This window comes from Dermacentor albipictus, chromosome 8 (assembly GCF_038994185.2).
Source record: "Dermacentor albipictus isolate Rhodes 1998 colony chromosome 8, USDA_Dalb.pri_finalv2, whole genome shotgun sequence".
Classification (NCBI taxonomy): domain Eukaryota; kingdom Metazoa; phylum Arthropoda; class Arachnida; order Ixodida; family Ixodidae; genus Dermacentor; species Dermacentor albipictus.
Genome location: NC_091828.1, coordinates 69,219,923 through 69,240,762, shown reverse-complemented (window position 1 = coordinate 69,240,762; position 20,840 = coordinate 69,219,923). Strand labels below are relative to the sequence as shown.

Sequence of the window (20,840 nt, the reverse complement as noted above, 5' to 3'; positions counted from 1 at the left end):
GTCATATAGTGTCAGCTGGGCTATATATAGTCTCAGCTTTACTATCAGATATACTTTGTAGAATATTTTTTGTCATGCGGATACATACATCACCTAAAACCATAATATTATTACGATACCATCGACAGGTGGTAAAGAGACGAGCCTCCACGGGTAAGACGAAAAAGTGTCTGGGCTATTTGCGTGAGCGGGTATCTTGCGGTATGGCGGCAGTGTGAATACAGGGTAAATAGCCGTTTTGTCTGTGTCCACACGTAACGTTTTGGTGGAGGTTTTCGATGCCCGTCCTCGCCGCGATGCTTCACATCGGTCTGTACATCAAGCTTGTCACTAAGCCTCCCGGTGAAGAGACTGCTCAAGTCGTCACGGCTGACCACCTGGTGTGTTGTCTGCCCTGGTGGGACATGACGTTGACGAATGGATCAAGCTCTATGAAAGCGTCAGTGCTAATCACAGGTGTCACCCAACGATTATGATTGACAATGTCATCTTTTAGCTAAGCGGCACGCCACGTGTGCTGCTCCAAACGCACGAAGACGAGATAGCCAGCTGGAACACTTTCAAAGAAAAGCTACGCGAACTGTTCGGTTACCCGTGCATAAGGTTCTCCTGAGAAAGGCTCTGACGACTCGTGTTCAGACATCTACAGAGACGTACTTTTCATACATCCAAGACGTCTTTGCTCATTGCCGCAAAGCTGACGACACTATGTATGGAATAAATCATGTCGCTAATACACTAAACAATAACGCGGACGATGCTTTCAAGTTGCTTGTTTTCGGCAACATCTCGACTATCGACATCATCATCATAAAAGTGGCAGTTTCGCCCGAAAGGCGAAATATCGATTGCGACATCAAATTAGGGGAGAGCTAGCTATACGAAGGAAGGATAGTAGTTTTTATCGACCGCATAACCCTCTAATCATAGGTGTACTAATTTAACAGGGATAGTGTCACGCGCGCACAAGCAAACACGAACACATGTCACTCGATTACCGCGGAAACTCGCTGTCCAAACGCTAGGGTGAGCATGCGCGAGAGCAGCAGTGAGCGAATGAATCTTCGTGCTGCGTCTGACATCAACGCGAACTCAACAGCGAAAACACAGCGCGCGTTGCACAGTGCCGCGTTGCAGATGGTTTCATGATACAGCAGCTATACGGGCGGACGCGCGCAGCCATCGGGACCGCCCGGAGTAGTACGCGTGCCCCCTCCTTACCCTGTCCTAAGATCCTTGCGCGTGTCGACATGAATGAGGAATTCATAGATTTTATGGGCAACAGTGGAGTCAAAGAGGACTACAAAGACGAAGAGCTGGGCAGCTCTACTTACTTCCACTCAAATTACTGAGCTCGAATTCTTTCCGCCTTTCTCAAGACCAGTAAGTTTTCCTTGATAGTGCTCCTTCCTTTTTCTTTAGCTTAGCTGATAGACAGAGGTTTTTTCTAGTAAGTAAATCAGGGACCAGCAATAGGTTGGCTGCTCAAGCGGATATGCGATAAGTCTTGAGCCTAACAGACCGACGCAATGATTTGCTTGTATCGAGAAAGAAAATACATATTTCTCAATAAAAACATAATTAACCCAATTCTTGTGAAAAGTATTCTTAACAAGCACTTTTTTACCTCTGTGCTATGTTCAACGTATTTTCAATGAATGCGAATGTGAGGGTGTCTACACCATTGAAAAAAGGACATTTTCAAATGGCTTATAAAAGTGTGGCTCTTGTTAGGTGTCGTGCTGCTAAATGGGTCACACACTAGACACACTGCACCGAAGCAATGAACGTGTGGTGCGTTGGTGTTGCGAAATGCGTGCGAATACTGAGGCGTACGATGCAAGCACAAGACGGCGCTAGCTGCAAGCCAAAATACTCTTGTTGACATTACACCTTATATAGAGAGTACCACACTTATTGGCGGTAAACAAACGCGCATGGAGTCAGCAAAAACAGAGAAGCTACCGGAGCACGGTGGCTATGAAGAAAATGCGGTGAGTGAGTGAGTGAGTGAGCGAGTGAAATAACTTTATTTGGTCCGCTATAGACGTAAGCAAACTCCACGTCACCTGACTAGGCCCACTCGGGGACCATCAGGTGAAACCTGACGGCCCTCTCGCGAGCCCTCTGGACTGCCAGGATTTGAGAGATCTGATTCTGGGCCCTAATTAGCTTCATTTCTTCTTGAGTGCAAGGGGGGCCGGCAGAGGCGCAGCCCCACAGGACATGTTCGAAGTCCGCATAATCACCACACAGAGGGCAGTCCGGGCTAGGGAACCGTTCGGGGTACATTGTGTGCATCGCCGCGGGGCTCGGGTAAGTGCTTGTTTGCAGAAGTCTGAGAGTGACTGCCTGGGTCCTGCACAGCGAGGAGTGCGGCGAAAGTAGGAGTCTTCTTGACAAATAATTATATTTGCAGATTTCGTTGTACGATCCGAGAGGCTCGGGTCGCCCAGGAGAGGACGCGTTGCCCAGCGCACGATCAGTCAAACCTCGTGCCGCCGAGTGCGCCTCCTCGGTTGATCGAGGCACCCTCAATGGTTCCAAGGTGCGCAGGGAACCAGGCCAAAGTGATGCTTCATGTCATTGACACTTTGGATGATACGTAGGGCCTGGGGAGCCACCATTGCCATCTGAAAGGCCCTGACAGTGGCCTTGGAATCCGAATAAATTGTGTCGTTTACACTGTCCGTCAATGCAAGAGCAATAGCAACCTGCTCTGCAACGCTGGCATTAGAAGTGCGGACGGTAGCGCAGCTAAGGATTTTAGAATCACAGTCGATGACCACTAAGGAGAAGGCCTCTTCTTGAACGTACGAAGCTTACGTCGCTGCGCAGCTTCACAGCGTCGAGACTGACGACCATGGGGTTACGTCCCAGCTTGCCAAGTATGGCTCGGCCTGCTGGGGTACCGGAGAGTCTGACAAACTGGGAAAATTCTTGGGCGTCAACGATTTCTTAGAACGTGTTGTGAATTCAAAACTGAGGAGGTCTTTTAAGTGCGTTGGGATGGGAAGGCCGAGGGCAAGCTTGAAGACTCTTCTGATTAGGGCATTGATGTTGTTGCGCTCCGATACGAGCCATTTGTGCATAGCCCCTGAATAAGCGAGGTGGCATAGCACGAAGGCGTGTATAATCCGGATCAGATTGTCTTCCTTGATTCCGCGGTACCTGTTGGCGATTCTTCGGATCAGGCCGAGGGCGCTTTCGGTCTTCGAACAAATGTGTTTGAGGGCGCCTCCATTGGTACCGTTCGACTCGATAAACATTCCTAGGACCCTGATAGTGTCTACCCGCGGTACTGGGGAGCCCTTACCGGTGAATAATGTTATGTGGCTCTCTGTTGCTGGCTTCCAGGACCCGCGTGAACCGCCTCTGGGCCTCTTCTTGTAGAGCAAGTGCTCGGATTTAGCGGGCGAGCACCTTAGACCGGTGGGGATAAGATACCGCTCCGTCACAACGATGGCCTCTTGCAAAGCACCCTCGACCTGCCTTTCACATCCACTGGAGTACCAGATGGTGATGTCATCCGCGTAGATCGTGTGGTTAATGTTCGGGATTTTGTTCAAGGCCCTCGACAGGTTGATCAGGGAGATGTCGAACAGCATCGGAGGGATCACCACCCCCTGAGGTGTTACCTTTGGCCCAAGCTGGATTTAGTGGGTCAGAAACTCATCAATCTTGAGTCTAGTGGACCTTGAGGTCAGGAAGGAGTTCACGAAATTTTACGCCCGTTTGCCGACGTTACACTGTTAGGCTCTTGAGAATGAAGGCGTGCGATATGTTGTCAAAAGCCTTTTCCAGATCCAAGCCGAGAATTACCTTAGTGTCGGTGGAGGTAGAGTCAATGATCTGGTGCTTGATCAGTCTCATGGCGTCCTGAGTTGAAAGCCCCGACCGAAAGCCAATCATGTTGTGTGTATAGCATTCGTTAGACTCGAGATGGTCAGTGAGGCGGTTAAGCATGGCGTCCTTGGCCATCTTTCCAACACAGGACGTCAGGGAGATGGGCCTTGGATTGTCGATGCTCGGTGCCTTACCTGGCTTCGGTATGAGTACTGTGTAGGCTGCTTTCCAGCTCTTGGGAATGAGGCTGCTGCACCAGATATCATTCATCTTTTGCGTAAGAAACTCGATTGAGGTGTCGTCGAGATGCTTGAGCATTTTGTTGGTGATCCGGTCGGGCCCAGGGGCAGATCTGCCGTTGAGGGATGCGAGAACTCGCTTGACCTCAGCCATGGTATGTCCTCCTCCATAGATGGTACGTCACGCCCTTCTTACTCGGGAAACTCGGGGGGCACCGGATCGTCCGTGGCCGCCAGGTACTTGACTATGAGGTGCTCCGTGACTGCCTCATCTGGAGTCGAATCCGTGGCCAAATGGACAGCTTTCACCAAAGCTCTCTTCTGGTTGGAATTGGTGTTGACATCGTGCAGTAGGTGCCTAAGGAGACCCCAGCTTTTACCGCTCTTGAGCTGGCCCTCCATCGAGTCGCACAGCTCGTCCCGTTGCTGCTTGCATAGCACCTTGCAATGAGCCTCTATCATCTTGTTTATATCGGAAATTTTCTTGCGTAGTCTTCTGTTATGGCGCTGAGTCTTCCATCTCGCGAGTAGTGCCTGCTTGGGTTCCAATAGATGCGCCAGATCGTCCACCTCCAGATCGGGTGTCACCTCCTTTGTGGCTCTAGCCGCAGCCTTCTTTATCTCGTCGCACCAAGAGTGTAGGTCCATATCATCGTCAAGGACGCGCTCGGAGCGGTTGGCTCAGAACAAGTCCCAGTCAGTGAACCTAAAAGTCCTCGTTTTGTTACGGGCAGCCTTCATCACCGCTTCGATGATGCAATGATCGCTACCGAGGTCCACGGCTGTGCTGGTCCACTTGACGTTTTCCAGGTTCTTGACAAAGGTAAGATCCGGAGTCGTATCTCGGTACATCGAGTTCCCTCTCCTGGTTGGAAAGTCTTTATCTGTGATCAGCGTAAGATCTTCCTCTGTTGCCGCGTCCCATATGTGTCTAACCTTCTTCGTATTGGTACAATAGCCCCATGCCTGATGCTGGGCATTAAAATACCCCATGACGACTAGAAGCTGACAGCCGGCCAAATGCACGGCCTTCTTGGGAATACCACCAGGCTTGGCTTTGTGAACGCTGGTTATGCAGTAAACATTCAGTATGAAGATACTATTTCTTCTTAAGCGCTGCGTAGGGGGGTCGACAAGGAGTTCGGTCATGACGTACTCGATCCCATTGTCCGCGGGACCAAGGTCTCGCTGAAGGCACGTGAACTTTTTACTAACCAGGGTAGCGACCCTCCTTTCTCCTTCAGTGGAAGCCACAGTAAGGAAACCGGGGAGCTTGATAGGTGATGATGTGATAGTTTCTTGCAAGGCGATTACTTGGGGTTTGTTCTTTACGCTTTTTAGGCGTTTTCGCAGGGTCGCCCGTCTCCTGACGAACCCTGCGCAATTCCATTGCGACATTGTTATGACGTTATTTCCGTTATCCATGTTTGGGCTTGGGAATGGATTGCGAAAGTGCCGCATTCATAATGGCACCCTCCGTCGGTGAGGCAGTGACACTGTGCAACTTTGGGACTTGTACTGTAGATGTGCTTGGCAAAGTTCCGTGGCTGGTCCCCTCCAGCCTAAGTATTCTAGCGCTGAGGGCGACCAGGCCCAGCTGAGGGTGCGCGATGATTTCTTGTACGTGAGAGAGACCTGTCTGTATGTTGGAGACGGCGTTCTTGAGATCAGACAGGAGTTCTACCATCTCGTTTCCCCTTGAGTGGTCCAGGGCACGCCGCTTCACTGCAACCGTCTTGGGAGGGGCCTCCACTGTGACCATGGCCGAAGAGCATGGCCGAAGTCGGGTAGCCGCCATCTCGGCGGCTAGCCGACTGCTTTCCTGCTTGAACAGAGCATTTTCCTTCCTAAGACTATCATTGGCGCGCCTAAGCTATACGAGCTCATTCGTGAGACGCAGGTCGTGCGAGCCTTGAGAGTTGGACGCCTGCGTTTGGTTGCCACGGGCCCTGTCGGCCCACGTTAGAGAGGACTTGCCTTTACCGCCGTTGGGGATCTTCGAACGTGAGCTGTTGGATGAGTCGCTCCCAGTATGGGACTTGGAGCAGCTTCTGGAGCTAGAGCGCGCTGTAGAAGGCAATGTGAGTCGCGATCTCGAGGTAGAGCGACTTCTGGAGCCCCGTCGGCTTGTAGAGCGGCTTCTCGAACGCAAGCGTCTTCTGCCCCGAAGGTTGGTGTCGGATGAGGCTTGCAAATCGGAAGATCGAACGATCGGTGGCGTGGGGAGCTGCTCTTGCTGCCTGGCATGCTCGAAGCGTCGTCGGCGAACAATGTACGGCGTCTTGAATCTATGCGCACACTCTTTACCGGCTGTAAGGTGCGGACCGCCGCAGATCTTGCATTTTGGGGTGCATCGATGCTGCTCATCAGGATTTGGCAGGCTGCATCCCCGACAGATGACGTCGCTCGGTGTTGGACATACATCGGCGCGATGCCCGAGTCTTCCGCAGGCGTGGCATACGTCCACTTGCTTTCGATATAGGGAACATTTCATCAGGAGCGTTCCATACCTGACAAAATTCGGTACCCGCTGCCTGTCAAAGGCGATGATGATGGTCTCAGTCTGAGTGATTCTCTTGGCTGCTAGTGCAAGAGGGTTGTTCTGGTTAACAATCTTGCCATCCACCATCGCTGGGTCGTCTTGTAACGGTATGCCACGTATGACCCCCTCGCACGTGGAGTGCGGGGCTGTCTCGTACGCGCAGACTTCGTGGATCTTGCCTGTGATTCGGATTTGCTTGTTGCGGGCATATCGATCGGCATTCTCCCGTCTGGGAGTGCTGGCCACCATGATGTTTTGCTGTAAGTTCGGGCACAGAGTCTCGTGTGTGAGCTCGTGCTGGCTGATGCCGGAGGCTGCAAGTATGGCGTCAGCCGCTGTGGCCGCTCCAATTTTGGAAATAACGATCTTCGTGTCTTCTTTAGGAAGAACAGGCATTCGGCTTGCCTAATAATCTTGGTCTTCAGCGCTGCGCCGCTAGACTTGTAGCTATGAGGAGCCAAAGGCGTTGCCATGGCGTTCGGGTTAGCTTCACGCGATTTGGCGCCAGCTCTTCTAGCACCTGCGGTTTGCCATCCCTGCTCTTGAGTGACTTCCTCCGGGAGAATATTTTCTCCCTCTACTTGATATTCCATGATGGTAGCGGACGAGTGGCGCTGAGCCGCCCCGGAGACCAAGGCGTGGTCCCCGAAGTGCTCGTTAGACGCCGCCAACGGATGCACAGGAATGTCCGTAAAATGGTGATAAGTAATTCACTGTGGCAAAAAGGGTATCCACGTGGTCCTTACAACTTCACGGAAAAGATGTGCACAAATAAACATTGGTTCGCGACGATTAAATACAAGAAAAGCTGGCAAAATGCGGGAACCGAAGAACGCGTCTTGACTCGCCGCCTTTTTTTCACTGCGCTAACCCAAGAAAATGCGGTAAAAAATAAAATGCCACTTTTAGCTGTGCATAGCCGAGAATGTGTCATTTTGTTGGATAATAGCTTTATACCTGCAGGCGTCACGAAAAAAGTACAGGGACATTATTGATTTTTAGGATATCGACAAACAATCACGCTTATTTGTATGTAACACAAGTACCTGCCTGTCAAAGACAAATATTCTTTCTCCGTGTATCACAGGCTTGAAGTTGGTTAAGGTTTATCTGTTTTTGTTGATGCTTTTCGGGTTTGTATATTGCCACCGAGTTTGCTACCACGTTTTGTATAGCTTTTCATTCAATCAAATTTCATTTGACTGTTTAACTTTGTGAAGCTAAAATATAGTCTGTCATATGTGTGCAATTGTACAATATTTGGTTAACATGATGATTAGAAGCTTAGATTGAACAGTAAGGGAATTACACTAGACAGTTGAAATAAAATACTGGCTTTTGTGGGAAATAAGTGAACACCGTTGAAAAAAAATATGAAAGAAGAAGTTTCTACGTCTGAGTGTATGCACAAGTTTTAAAGTCGAACTTTCAGTGTCTCCATATATTTGAAGAATCGCCTTGGACAGACCAAATGGCTAGTGATAGATAGCTGTTGCATGCACTACTCACCTACAGTATTGTTATTAAATGCACAGGTGACCTTGAGGGCGTCAATTATTATCAAAACTGAAGTATATAGCTGAAGCAGGCTCATAGCTGTTCACTTCTTCCCAAGGCTGAACTTCCAACAATAAGGTTTTTCGGGCATTGTGAAATCGCGCAGTTTAATAATGCAATGATTGCTGCGATACGTTATGTTTTCTTTCTTTCAGTTCAAAGAGGTGTGAAAGCTTGGCAAAAAAAGCAATTTCGTGAATATCCTTTTATTTCACGCCTTTCCCCCTCCACCCTTCCGCCATCTGGTTCCCGAGGAAATAAAAAAAAATAGGAGCGTACAGTAATAAATAAGGCCTCTTTTAACTTTGTAAGCTGTGAAGTTATGTGCGCAGGCGTCCATGTCTATTACGTGAAAAAACGTCGCAAATGAAATTTTCAGAGAAATATAGCCATGTTTCATTATCTTTCCCGGTCACCGTCTTTCACCGGCTAACAAACTGTAGACGTCATGATTTGGCGCAACACGCGCCTTCTTCAATCGGTAGTTTCTTGTGTGTAAAAAAAAAATAATGTGCCTGACCACGTTCAGAGACCTCACCCAACACTACAGACTCCAAAGACGCACATTCCCGCCACCACACGACAAGTTAAACAGGAATGAGGCCGTAACTTTACGCTCGCTCCAGACACACACCTACCCTCGCCCCGCGGCCCTACATCACTGCTACCCGGGTTTATATCAAACAGATGCCTGTAAAGCTTTCGGACAACGAGCGACGCTGCGGCACATGCTCTGGGAATGTGGCGGCAACCACGGTAATGGGACCACATCCGTTCGCGACGCGTCCGTAGTCGCGGCCGTTGCCACAGTACGGGAAGCCTCAAGCTCGCTCCTTCCCGAGGCCGCCCCGGCTGTGGGGGCCGCCGGGGACCTTATCCATCGGCGTCGCCACCGCTGGGAGGCGGCTCTCAAAAGTTCGGAGTTGGCAGACCAGCTCTGGGCCGTCCGGCAAGCCAAAGATGCCGCCCGAGTCCAAGGACTTCGAGCCGCCACCTGAGACCACCACAACGAAACTGCCGGACCATTCATTAATAAAGTTTCTTCTCTCTATGGGGTTTTACGTGCCAAAACCACTTTCTGATTATGAGGCACGCCGTAGTGGAAGAGTCCGGAAATTTCGACCACCTGGGGCTCTTTAACGTGCAGCTAAATCTAAGTATGCGGGTGTTTTCGCCCCCATCGAAATGCGGCTGCCGTGGCCGGGATTCGATCCCGTGACTACGTGCTCAGAAGCACGTAGGGACCATAGCCACCGAACAACCATGGCGGGTCTTGACTGTTGTTTGTTGCCTATGTGGTCGCCGAGCCTTGTGTAATGAGACCGTGTGTGTGACGGGAACAGTGACGCACGTTTAGTGATGCTCTTAACTTCACTTAACTAGCGAGTGCCAAAACTTCACGGTAGCTTCATTGAGCGGCGCAAATATAGCAGACGCGTTTGATCCGCAGGTGAGAATTTCGGCAGTCGATGCACATGATCGTCGCTATCTTTCTGCCCGAGTAGTAGTAGTAGTATAGTTTTCTTTTGGTCCGAGATTGAGGTTTGTAAATTGTTTTTCTCTAAACAGGTTGTCCACGTTGTCGATTAGCTTACCCTACTATCAATGTGCTCGTGGTGGTGATGCGCTCATGGTCGTTCCATTGTCGTCACTCCAGCTTTGCCATCTGATTCTCATCACGCCGTCATCGTCATGCTATCTTCGTCACACAGCCGTGATGAATTCATTGCCCCACCAGCATCCTGATGACGTCATGGTCATTGAATAGTCATTACAGTTTCGCGGTCTTACTATCGTCATGTCGTCGTAGTCACTAATACTGAAATGATGTGGCGCAAGTTGTGCAGTAGCTAGGTCGGCTAGGGATTTGCTAGGGGTCGTGATGGCATCATGGTTGGTGCATCGTCTTTCTTGCAGCTTCGCCATTGATTCTCATCATACCATCATGTCTCGCCATCGTCGTCATACAGTCACCATGCATTCGTTGTCACACCGCTGTCGTGAAGCTATCGTGGTCGTCCCATCATCGTCGCGCCAACTTGGGTGTCCGACCCTCGTCATGCCGATGCCGTCACGCCACTTTCATCATACACGCTATGACATAAGTCGTCACTACGCCATTGGCATAATGCATTCAATTTATCCCATTGTACTTATGCCATTGTCACGCCATTATCGTCATTCTGTTGTCATCATACAGTTGTCCAGCATACGTTGTCATATCGTCGTCTTGATGCCATTATGGTCTTTCCATTGTCGTAATTCTAATTTAGTTATCCGACTCTCGTTATGGTTTGGTCGTCAAGCCATCGTCGTCATACAGGTGTCCTCACGTTGTCATTTTCACATCAATACTTCAATACCGTCATCGCACTACCTTCATGCCATTGTCGTCATATCGCCTTCGTCATACCATCGAAATTAGTTCTTCTTCATTCTGTTGTAATCATACTGTCATCATTCATTCGTTATTGTGGCACCGGATCATGGCGTCGTCGTCGATGCATGATAGTTATGCCAACGTCGTTATTCCAGTGTCGTCCTCCAATTATTCTCGTCCAGTCGTCATCACGCCATCATAGTCGGACAGGCTTCAAGGTACAATCAGCGTCTCGCCATTGCCCTCATAAACCCGTCGTTATCCTATTATCATCATACCGTTGTCATGCTATCATCATGATTGTGTCGTAGGCATTCAGCCGTCGTAGGGCACTCGTGGTCATACCTTTGTCGGGAAGATGTTGCGATTGTTCAATCGTGGTCATTCTAACTTCAACAGCTGACGGCCGTCAGGCCGTCGTCATCAGCACTTGTCATCACGCAGTCGTGCCCACACCAGTGTCTCGTCACGCCTCTGCGATCGCACAGTCGTGTTACCATCCTGATCACTTCAGTAACATCTTACTCTTGTCCTGTCGTCACCATCATTCCGATGTCGTCGATCCATAGACGTCATTCCTGGTTCGTCATTATATCGTGATCATGCCGGCGTCATTCAATCTTGATTATGTTGCCATTGTCACGGCATGGTCGTTATGGCGTTGTTGTCACACATTGTGTACGATCGTGTATCCACTGTCACACCGTCGTATTCATGCGTCGTGGTCGCACCATCGTCTTTATCCCAGCTTTGTCATCCGGTAGTCGTCACACGGTAGTCGTCAAAAGCTCGTCAGCTCTCAATTGGTTACATGTCCCCGTCATGACGTTGTTGTCGTGATAGCATCGTCACGAGCACCCAATGTGGTGATGCCGGCGTCGCTGTTCTGCCCACACCGCATTTTCATGGTCCTTCCATCGTGGTCATTGCGTAGGCGTGATACAGTCGTCGACATGCTACCATCCTCATGGCCGACCATCACAAGATGTTGCCATACGAAAGTGTGGCGCTATCGTAGTGTGCGCATGTACCCAGGCAACGGAATTCTCAGAGTGACCACTACAGATGTTTTATGAACATTACTTCAGGAATACGGTGTGCCCTTGAACTGTTCGAATGCTAATCGCAACACCGTTGACTTTCACTGCTACATGAGCGTTGCCATAATTTTTAACGAGGAGGGTATAGCCAGGCTTACTTATTGATCTTTCTGGTAACAATCATTCACCAAGGAATAAAACGAGTATTAATCGTTCTCCCTCAGCGCAAGACGTGCCTTTCTTTCCCGGAAGTTTAAAAATTATTTCCATTAGTTCCATTGCCTATATCTGTTGTCTATGTTGTCGCCGACCCTTGAGTATAAATTGCGCGCGCGGCGCGCATAGTGGTTTACATTCTAGGAGAGCACCTGCGATTGCGTTTGGAGGTTCGTTGAGCCATGTACAAATAATGGAAGCACCAGATCCACAGATCAGATTATTAACAATGGATGCATGTGTTCACCACTTTTGTTCTGCCCGCATGTAACTTGTTATGGCCGGCACAGTCTCGCTGAATAAAGTTTTTGTTTTGCGATATGGCTTCGTGCCACGAGGAACTTTTCATTGTCCCCGACACTGACACTGACATTGTCCTATAACTGATTAATGTACTGTGACAGTTGAACTTGACTAGTGTAACGGAAAACACAAGCGACTGGATGAAAGAAACGGGACATGTACTGCCTATTTTCTCTCTCGCGCTTCTCACGTGAGACGTCTTTCAGTTCTATCTAAATAGGATTTCATGTCACTTGCTAAAACCACGTGTAACGAAAGCATTTAATAATATTATTCCTTATATCTTTGCCATCGTACTTCCCACGCACCTTACTTTGATGACATTGTGTAACGGAAAGAAACTATATACTAGATAAGTATGTGTCCAGTGCACAGATGGCGCTGTTGTCGTACGTTGTATGGAGCTACCAGAGTTTAATTTTGCCCCTCGTTTAGCGTTCATTGTGGCATAGCTCCAAGGTACGTTTCTTGATCGGAGCGGGAATAATTACGTCTCATAGAGCTGCCTCTTGTCATAGCAGGCATACTTGATAAAATTCAGATCTGTGCTTACTATGAGTTATAAGTATTATGAGTGTCCAATTTTTTGAAGAAGTTTTACGGTAGGTCCGCTATGGCTCCCTACATTCGGCACGTAAGGTCCAGAAATGACGCGAAGGGTATTTAGCAGCAAAACAGAAGGATATCAATTCGCAACCACCACCTTTGACCATGGCAAACCCACTATGAGGGACGACTGCAATATTAGAGCAAAGAACCCCGCCTAGCTGTATCACAAGTTAAAGATGTAAAAATTGTGATGCGAAAGTAATTGACACTTTATTATTTGTTCACGTCGTTTATGTACGCTAAAGTTCATAGAATCCCAGCAGCGCGCGCGCAATTTACCTACCCCACTGCCGCTATGTTCAAGATGCAGCCACTAAATTTTCTACTCTCCTACACTCGTAGCAAAGAGTGCTGCAAGCTGGCGTAACCAGCTCATTTGGTAGAGGAACTTCTCTTTAGCTGCCGCCGTCGTCGCCTCTCCTCTTCCCTTAGAGATGGGATGCCATAGGCGTTTGCATTGAGAGATAAGACTTTATGTACTCAATATTACATCAACGGCTGTTTACAGTTAGCCTTCCTCGGAACATTCAGGGAGAAAGAGGGAGAGAAATAAATAGCAAAACAACAAATAAACAAACAATGTCCCAACGATGCTGCTCTGCGACATGTATGGGAAAGTCTACCGACATTTTGAAGAACACTTACGGGGAAGGAACATCTGCGTAGCCCCAACCTCGCACCTTAATTAAAACCATCACGCACTGCGTGCCGCAACGGGCACCCCTGCCGAAGGGCACCCACCGATTCACCATGCCGTCTTGTGCGTGGTTTGTCTCCTCTGGCGGGCCCATAAAACTGTAAGTGCAGTGATGGATTGTGTCTGCGGTGCCAGCCTGTAACCGCGCATCGGGTCACCGATCCCCCTGGCTTTGAAGTTGCCGCTTTGTCTCCTAGGCATCCCTACTGACGCCATAACGACGCTTTGTCCGTGGTCCGTCCGTCCGTCCGTACGTTGTCCGTGGTCCATTCGTGGTCCGTCCGCGCTTCCGGGCCAAGGGGCGCGCAACGTCGCACCCTTTCGCACGTTTCTAGAACGCACGTGCGACAGGTTACGATGCCACAAGGAGGCGACGCGGGCTCTGTGCGGCCAAAGAGCGCCTCCTGACTGACTAACCAAGCGCCCAGCTGGTTCTCCTCTCGGCGAAGCCAGACAACGGCGATATTCCCCAATTCTGGGGCGAAATTACTTCTCAGCCCCATGCCGTTTGCCAACGTCCCTTACACAGCTTATCGATTTTTTTTTACTTCTACGGTTTATGTCTAGCTACGAACATGCACTAATTTGCTCTCACTTGTGTCACTACGTGATGTACGGAAACATTGACATGCTGATAAATGGGTCATCGGAAGGAATGGGCAGGAAGGAGACCGAGTACGGATATTCATGTAAAGCTTCATTACGAAATTGTGCGGCAGGCTAAGTATTATAAGTTATCTATTTACAATTTAGTGCTAATCAGCACACCTCTGTTCGGCCTATAAAGAAATAATTAGCGGCATGAAACATTGACATAGTACGATGCCTCATAACCATCGGCTCAGCCAATATGTAAATAGTAGAACGCATAGAATGAACAGACAGGTTTAAGTAATGGAATGGAAAGTCAAGGAGAATACGCAGAATGGGAGCTTGAAGCACCACATGTTTATTCATGCGTTATTCTATGACAAAAAAGATAACAGTTGCCTGGCGATGTCACCCACATCCCTTTATTTTCATTTCTGTAGGCATTCGTTCTACGACAGGCATGAAAATTCGGGCACCTAAAATTAGTATTCTATCGGCCACTTTGGAAGGGTGGGACATGTAATAATACTCTAATAGCGCCCAAGCAAGCTTTCAAAAAACAGAAGATTGAATTGTGCCAAGATCGTCCTACGGATACGAAACATTGTCGCAGAGCTGGGAGAACCAAACAGTAGCGTCAACAAGACATGCAAGTAAATCGAGAAGTGCGGCTTTCTATCGCTGCTTCGAAAAGTAATGAGATTTGTCAACACGGCTCACAAGTACTAATATAAACAGACACGCAGAAAGCTCATATCACAAGCATGTTAATGCGCTCAGAAAGTACGTTTATTCGCAGAAAGCGCGTAGCACTTTGCGTACTGACATTACATCAATTCTTCCTGTTTTGCCATTTCTTACAGAGATATGAATTTGCTTTTTATATACGTAATAAATATTTAGTAGACCTTTATCTGGATGCGTTCTGCCAGGCAAACGCTTCACAATAATTTGAATGCCTATATTGCCTGGAATTCGCCATTCTTTGTTTGTTGAACGTTAATGGCCACTGAATTTCTACGCTCCACATCAACAGAAAACACACAAGGACACAAGCATTAGAAATTTTGATAACAGCACTTAAATAAACATTGACCTTAAAGGTACCGAAAGAATAAAATCTGTAGTACCTGGTGACAGGGGCGTAGCCAGGGGGGGGGGCTTATGGGGCTTCAGCCCCCCCCGAAATTTTTTCGTGCTGTCCATGCACTGCCGACCAAAGCGACCCCCGGCGCCGGAAATCACTCTGGATTTTGTCTAGAATGTCTTTTTGACGCTAGAAAAGACATTTAACCGTAAAGATTGCGAACTCGGGCTGGATTTCATGGCAACGCCCATACACCGGCAGTCACAAAACGCCAAGCAGTCCCATCCGAGCACAAAGTTTCAAGGGCGCTTTGACTGTCAGCGGGCTCGCCGCGGCATCTCACTGAGGCCACGGAGTCTATGGAGCGCATGGATATCAATTGCGAAACTATGGGTATAAATCTAAAAAGCTCATGATGTGAAATGTGCATTGACATTTCCGATGTTGTGCTTTAAATTTTCAATTGCGGAACTTTGTGGGTTTAATGTTGTTTTAAACATTTGACGCCAAAGGTCCATTGACTTTTCTAAAGTCTTACATCGGAACATACAACGAGACAAGCCAAATCAACACACGAGCAGACGAGTTGACAAAGCACGCAGCGAGGTCCAATGAGACGATGCGTTGGGGTGGTTCATTTGTGCCGTCATGTCACATAAAAAAATATCAACATTTTTTTTAACCAACGCCAGAACATCCATGTCAAGACGCTAAAGCCAGCCAAAGTAACTACGTTCTTATTTATTTTTTCTACTTTGACTTCTATTCGCCGAGGACACATTGAGCCCCTTCAATTTCTTTTTGTTCTCGCTAGCCTACCGGCGGGCTGCCAGAGCGAGGCAGAGCGCATATGTTTTTCTCGTATGGCCCCGACCACCATGAGGTGCACTTCGGTGGGCGTTCGGTTTGCTCTGGCCGAGTGGATTTTCACCTGACAGAGTTTTGGAAGCTTTCTGGCTAGCAGACGAGAAAAAAAAACAATGGTCGCTCGCCGCCATCACTGTGGGGACTCGAAGGATTGCACCGCGTTCCTTGAGCGGAACCTTTCCGGAAAGTCTTGTTTCGCCGGTGTAGGATACTGAGCAGTATACGTATGGTTCTCAGTGGGCCAATCGTCTCATGTTTTCTTCGGTATTAATTCCGTAGCCCCATTAGGTGCCCGATGTTGGCATTCCATTCTGGCCAACATGGTTTCCTATGCGTTCTTTTTTTCATTTCGGTGCCTCCACCCCACAGAAAAAAAATACATTCTTGTGGCGCAGCGAATTGTCGCATGGTGAAAGTTAGATTTTGATACTTCTTTTGCGGAAAGTAATGGGCGACGGGACGCTTCAGTTTCCGGATACGTTTATTATATTATTGCGAAAGCAATTATATGGACACTCCAGGCGCATTCCTGCCGTGGCCCTCATGTTTCGTATAAAGTCCAAGGGTGATAAAATCGTGACCAAGCGCTGCATGCAGTATGTGCGAGTGAAAGCGTAGGAGGGGAGGTGGAATGGGTGAGCCGACGATGGTGGCTCAGTCTTGTGTGCGCAAAGGAGAAAAGCGGGGAGCAAGCGCGCCACCTTCCGTCGCGCGCAATACATCGGGGGGAGTGGATGGAATGGGGGCGGAATCTAGGATTCTGTGAATCCATGATTGTGCAACATGTTTATTTGCCTTGTTTGATGCATTACATACAGTTACTTTTTCTTACATACATAGACTCATTGGAGACTTATACGTATACTTAAATATCTTGTTGCGAGGTTTTCTGTATACATGCAGTGAACTTTGTTTCCAGTGACACTTTTTTGTCCTTTATCAAGCCGTATTTTCGCATTTGTATATCCCATTGCATTTGCATTTCTAATGTACGAGGGCGAGTCAAATGAAAGTGCACCTACCCTAACCGCGCAATAATGGTTCGGTTCATTATCTGCGAGGCATGCGCGTAGGAGAACGGCATGTCTCATTTACAAAAGTGACACGCAGGTGTGAAGATAACTGTTCTTTAATGCTCTCATACACTGGGTTGAATATGGTTGCGTCACATAATGGACACTTCAAAAGTTGAACAGTTCGGTGTCGCGAAGTTTTTGACAGCTAAAGGTGTTTCCAAAGCAGAAATTATTCGCCGTATGGCTGCCGTTTACGTCGAACACGGCATTTCATTGACCACTGTGAAGCGTTGGAGCAAACGGCTTAAAGGACGTTTTAAAAAACATTCCAAGACCGGGCCAAAACCATCGTGCAATCACCCCCCACACAATTTCAAAGGTTCATGAGCTGCTGAAACAAGAACGGAGGATAAGCATCGATGAACTGGCAGACCGTCTGAACATCAGTCATGGTTCGGTTCACGCCATAATTCATGAGCTTCTCGGTTATCGGCTTTTTGGTGCGCAATGGATCCCCATGATTTTGATCCATCGCGAGAAGACGGAGAAGTTTCGCGCTGCCTTGACTCATCTGATCGGGTATCACAATGAGGATGACGACTTCTTGTTTGCATTTGTGATCGGGGACGAACCTTGGTGTCAATGCTACGAGCCTGAAACACGACGGCAAAGCTTACAGTGGAAACATTCGAATTTACCACGCCCAAAGAACGCAAAGGTCATCATTTCCGCTGGAAAGGTGTTGTTGACTTTTTTTTCGGTCGTCAGGGTCCATTACTGATAGAATTTGCTAAATCTTGAGAGGCTATCAATTGTTTCCGATATTGTGAAACGCCAGAACGGCAGTGTGTCGCAATCAAGAACGAACAACGTGGAAAATTGACGAATGGGGTCATCTTGTTCCACGACAATGCTTGTCCCCACGTCCCTTATGTGGTTAATACAAAACTGGCAAAGTTCAAGTGGGAAACGCTGCAGCATCCGCCATACAGCTCAGACCTGTCACCTTGCGACTTCTACATTTTGGGGCAACCGAAAAAAGAGCTCAAGGGAACCAGATACAGACTTTTTGAAGCAGCAACCCAAGGAGTTTTATAAGACGGGAATCACGCGACTCGTTAGTCAATGGGACAAATGTCTAAATTCTCATGAAGACTACTTTTAAATAAAGTACCCCGTTGTTGGCTCACATTCATTTGACTTGGCCTCGTATATCTTGCAGAATTCCTGCTTTTTATACGTGCCCTCTGTTGCTACTATGATTTCGGTGCAATTACTCACGATACACGACCGGTGACAGCTGCTCCTGCGTAATACATTAAAACAAATTACAGCGTCATTGAGATTTTTCATTGGCCATTGCATATATACAAGAATGTAAGCATGGTTCTTAAATGACAAAGTTTCGTTAACATATTTGTCCTCAACTTGTTCAGTTCATTGCCTTTTAATTTTTCATATCAGTGGCATGCACTGCTTTCCTGGTTTCCAACTTATATAGTTCTAAAGTTCGTGTGATATTTTCTTTACTTAAATAGACAAAAATATGGAAGCATTGATATCAGTTATTATGGGCAAAATTTTTGGCACATACGAGTATATTCTTTTATAAAAAAATACATATTTTATTGTTTTGACTGTGCGTAGCATTCGAGAATTCGTTTGCAGCATCTTTGGCAATGACAATGAAGTATTATTCATGGATTTGACCCCTTGACAAATTGTTTAAGAGGAAGCTTTAGCTAGGGCCCAATCCGACGCGGCCTATTCATATACTTGTAAAACGCAGAAACGCTTTTCTTAGATAATCCTGCTAATCGCTTTTGTTGAAATTCGTTGCATTTGAGAGAGAAAGTTAAATCCTAGTTCTGTTGGAAACACAACTTCGATTTAGGGCCTGAATTTTGTTTAAAATATTTTGAAAAATTCGAAAGTTTGAAAAAATAGAAGCACGACGTTTACAAACTAATAGCTATGCATGAAGAACAGACATTGTGGTTCTGTAAACGGCATCTATTATAACAGTCAAAGCGGACAAGTTTGCTATGTCAATTTGTATCTTACGTGAATTGGTTACGTTGTTTACAAGGGTTCTGCACAAGCCGTATTTCCACAATACTAAATTTTTTTGAGATTCATGTGTAACATATCCATTTTGTCCGCTGTAGATGTACTATTAGATGCAATTCACAGAATTGTGATATCACTTTTCATTGTTGAGTCACGGAGTTTTAAACTTGATAGTTTCGTTTTCTGAAAATTTTTGATTTGGCCAATTTTTAATAAATAATTGACCACCTAAATGAAATATTCGAAACCAGTAGTCACTAGAATTAAACTTTTTCTTTTAAATGCAACAAACCTCCTCAAATTTGGTGAAGTGGTTGCAGGGAAAAACGAAATCCCCTTCTACATGTACTTAAATAGGAGCACCCGAGCTAAAGCTTCCTCGAACAAAATTTCTGGCTACGCCACTGGCCCCATATATATACATTATATATATATACATATATATATATATATATATATATATATATATATATATATATATATATATATATATATATATATATATATATATATATATATATATATATATATATATGGGGCCAGCGGCGTAGCCCCCCCCGAACAAAATTTCTGGCTACGCCACTGCCTGGTGCGACATGTCAGAAGTAGAATACAGAGTTACTTCACGCAGAAAACCCGTGTTGCACTGTTTTTATAGTGCTGTAACATACGAAATCACCCGAAGTTTTGCTACGGGACAAAACTTTGCCTGAATGCGCATAACGCCTATAAAAGATGTGGAAGTGTTTTATTAGTCATATTTCTTGAAAAAAGATAGCGGTGCCAATAACTGAAGTACTAATCAAGTTCATGTATTTCACCGAAACGGGAAGCATCAGTTTGAAGAGGTGCTAACCTATTATTGAAACGTTCGCATAGTTTGCTGTGTACCTGCTGGTGCAGATACAACGCCAAGTGTGGCGTACCTTCTTATCGTAAACGATCATGGAGGCCAACCTCCTAGTAAAGACTCGCCTATTTTGTCGCACATTGACGGTACAGCTTTAAAATTTTTGAATCGGCCTGGCAGACCATAGTTGCGTCACTAATGTACGAAAGCATGCTGGCTCGAAATTAGAGTCCTTTCACATTCTCGACCAGTAAAGTTTTTTCTTCAGTGCTTGAAGTGGACGACAGAAGTCTCGTTGAAACTCAAGGGCGAACACAGCAGAAATAACTTTATTCTCGCATGACAAGTTAAACGAAAGAAATTAAACTGGGTACTCATTTACGTAGGGTATCTTTTACGCTAAACTTTATCAGCAAGGGTTGCTCAAGAACGTCTTTTCCGCGGTAATGTATACTAGAACAATACCTCCAGCAATGAAGTAAGCTAGCTACGTCACCTAGCTAAGTTATCTGCAATAAAAAGCTAGAAGCCACCTTGTACAAAAGTGGCACGAATCGTTTATGCAACATACCATCAATTTACTCGCATAACTGTTATCGTTACGTGTACTGCCTTCTCAGGAAATTATCCGAGTAGCCCTTTCTAGGCATATCCATAGCAGGAGGCGCATGTACATTGTGAATCTTGTGCAGTTCATGGCGTCTTCTCACGTTGGACCACTAATGCATACCATGTAATGTACAAGGCCCGCAGTAGCTTGTTGTAGTAACTATCATATCGGCCGGTAAGATGTAGATGGCATCTACTCATTTATATCAACCAGTATCGCATTGAGGTGTAGTCAACTGTACAGACAGCCTATTACACGTCAACAATAACAGTAACAAATGTGGTATTACTTGCGGAAAAAAGGGGAGTCTTAAGTTCATG

At 47.0% G+C, this 20,840-nt stretch overlaps 1 protein-coding gene across 7 annotated transcripts in view; it reads right to left on the bottom strand.

Annotated features, from left to right (window-relative positions):
• Positions 1 to 8,291, bottom strand: part of LOC135914494 (low-density lipoprotein receptor-related protein-like) — a 172,151-nt gene extending 163,860 nt beyond the window's left edge. For all 7 annotated transcript variants that reach the window (XM_065447372.1, XM_065447377.1, XM_065447375.1 and 4 more), the window contains exon 1: positions 8,137 to 8,291. In XM_065447372.1, coding sequence (XP_065303444.1) covers positions 8,137 to 8,221 — 85 coding nt within the window. In that variant the 5' untranslated portion in view covers positions 8,222 to 8,291. The remainder of the gene's footprint in view (positions 1 to 8,136) is intronic.
• Positions 8,292 to 20,840: the final 12,549 nt, after the last annotated feature.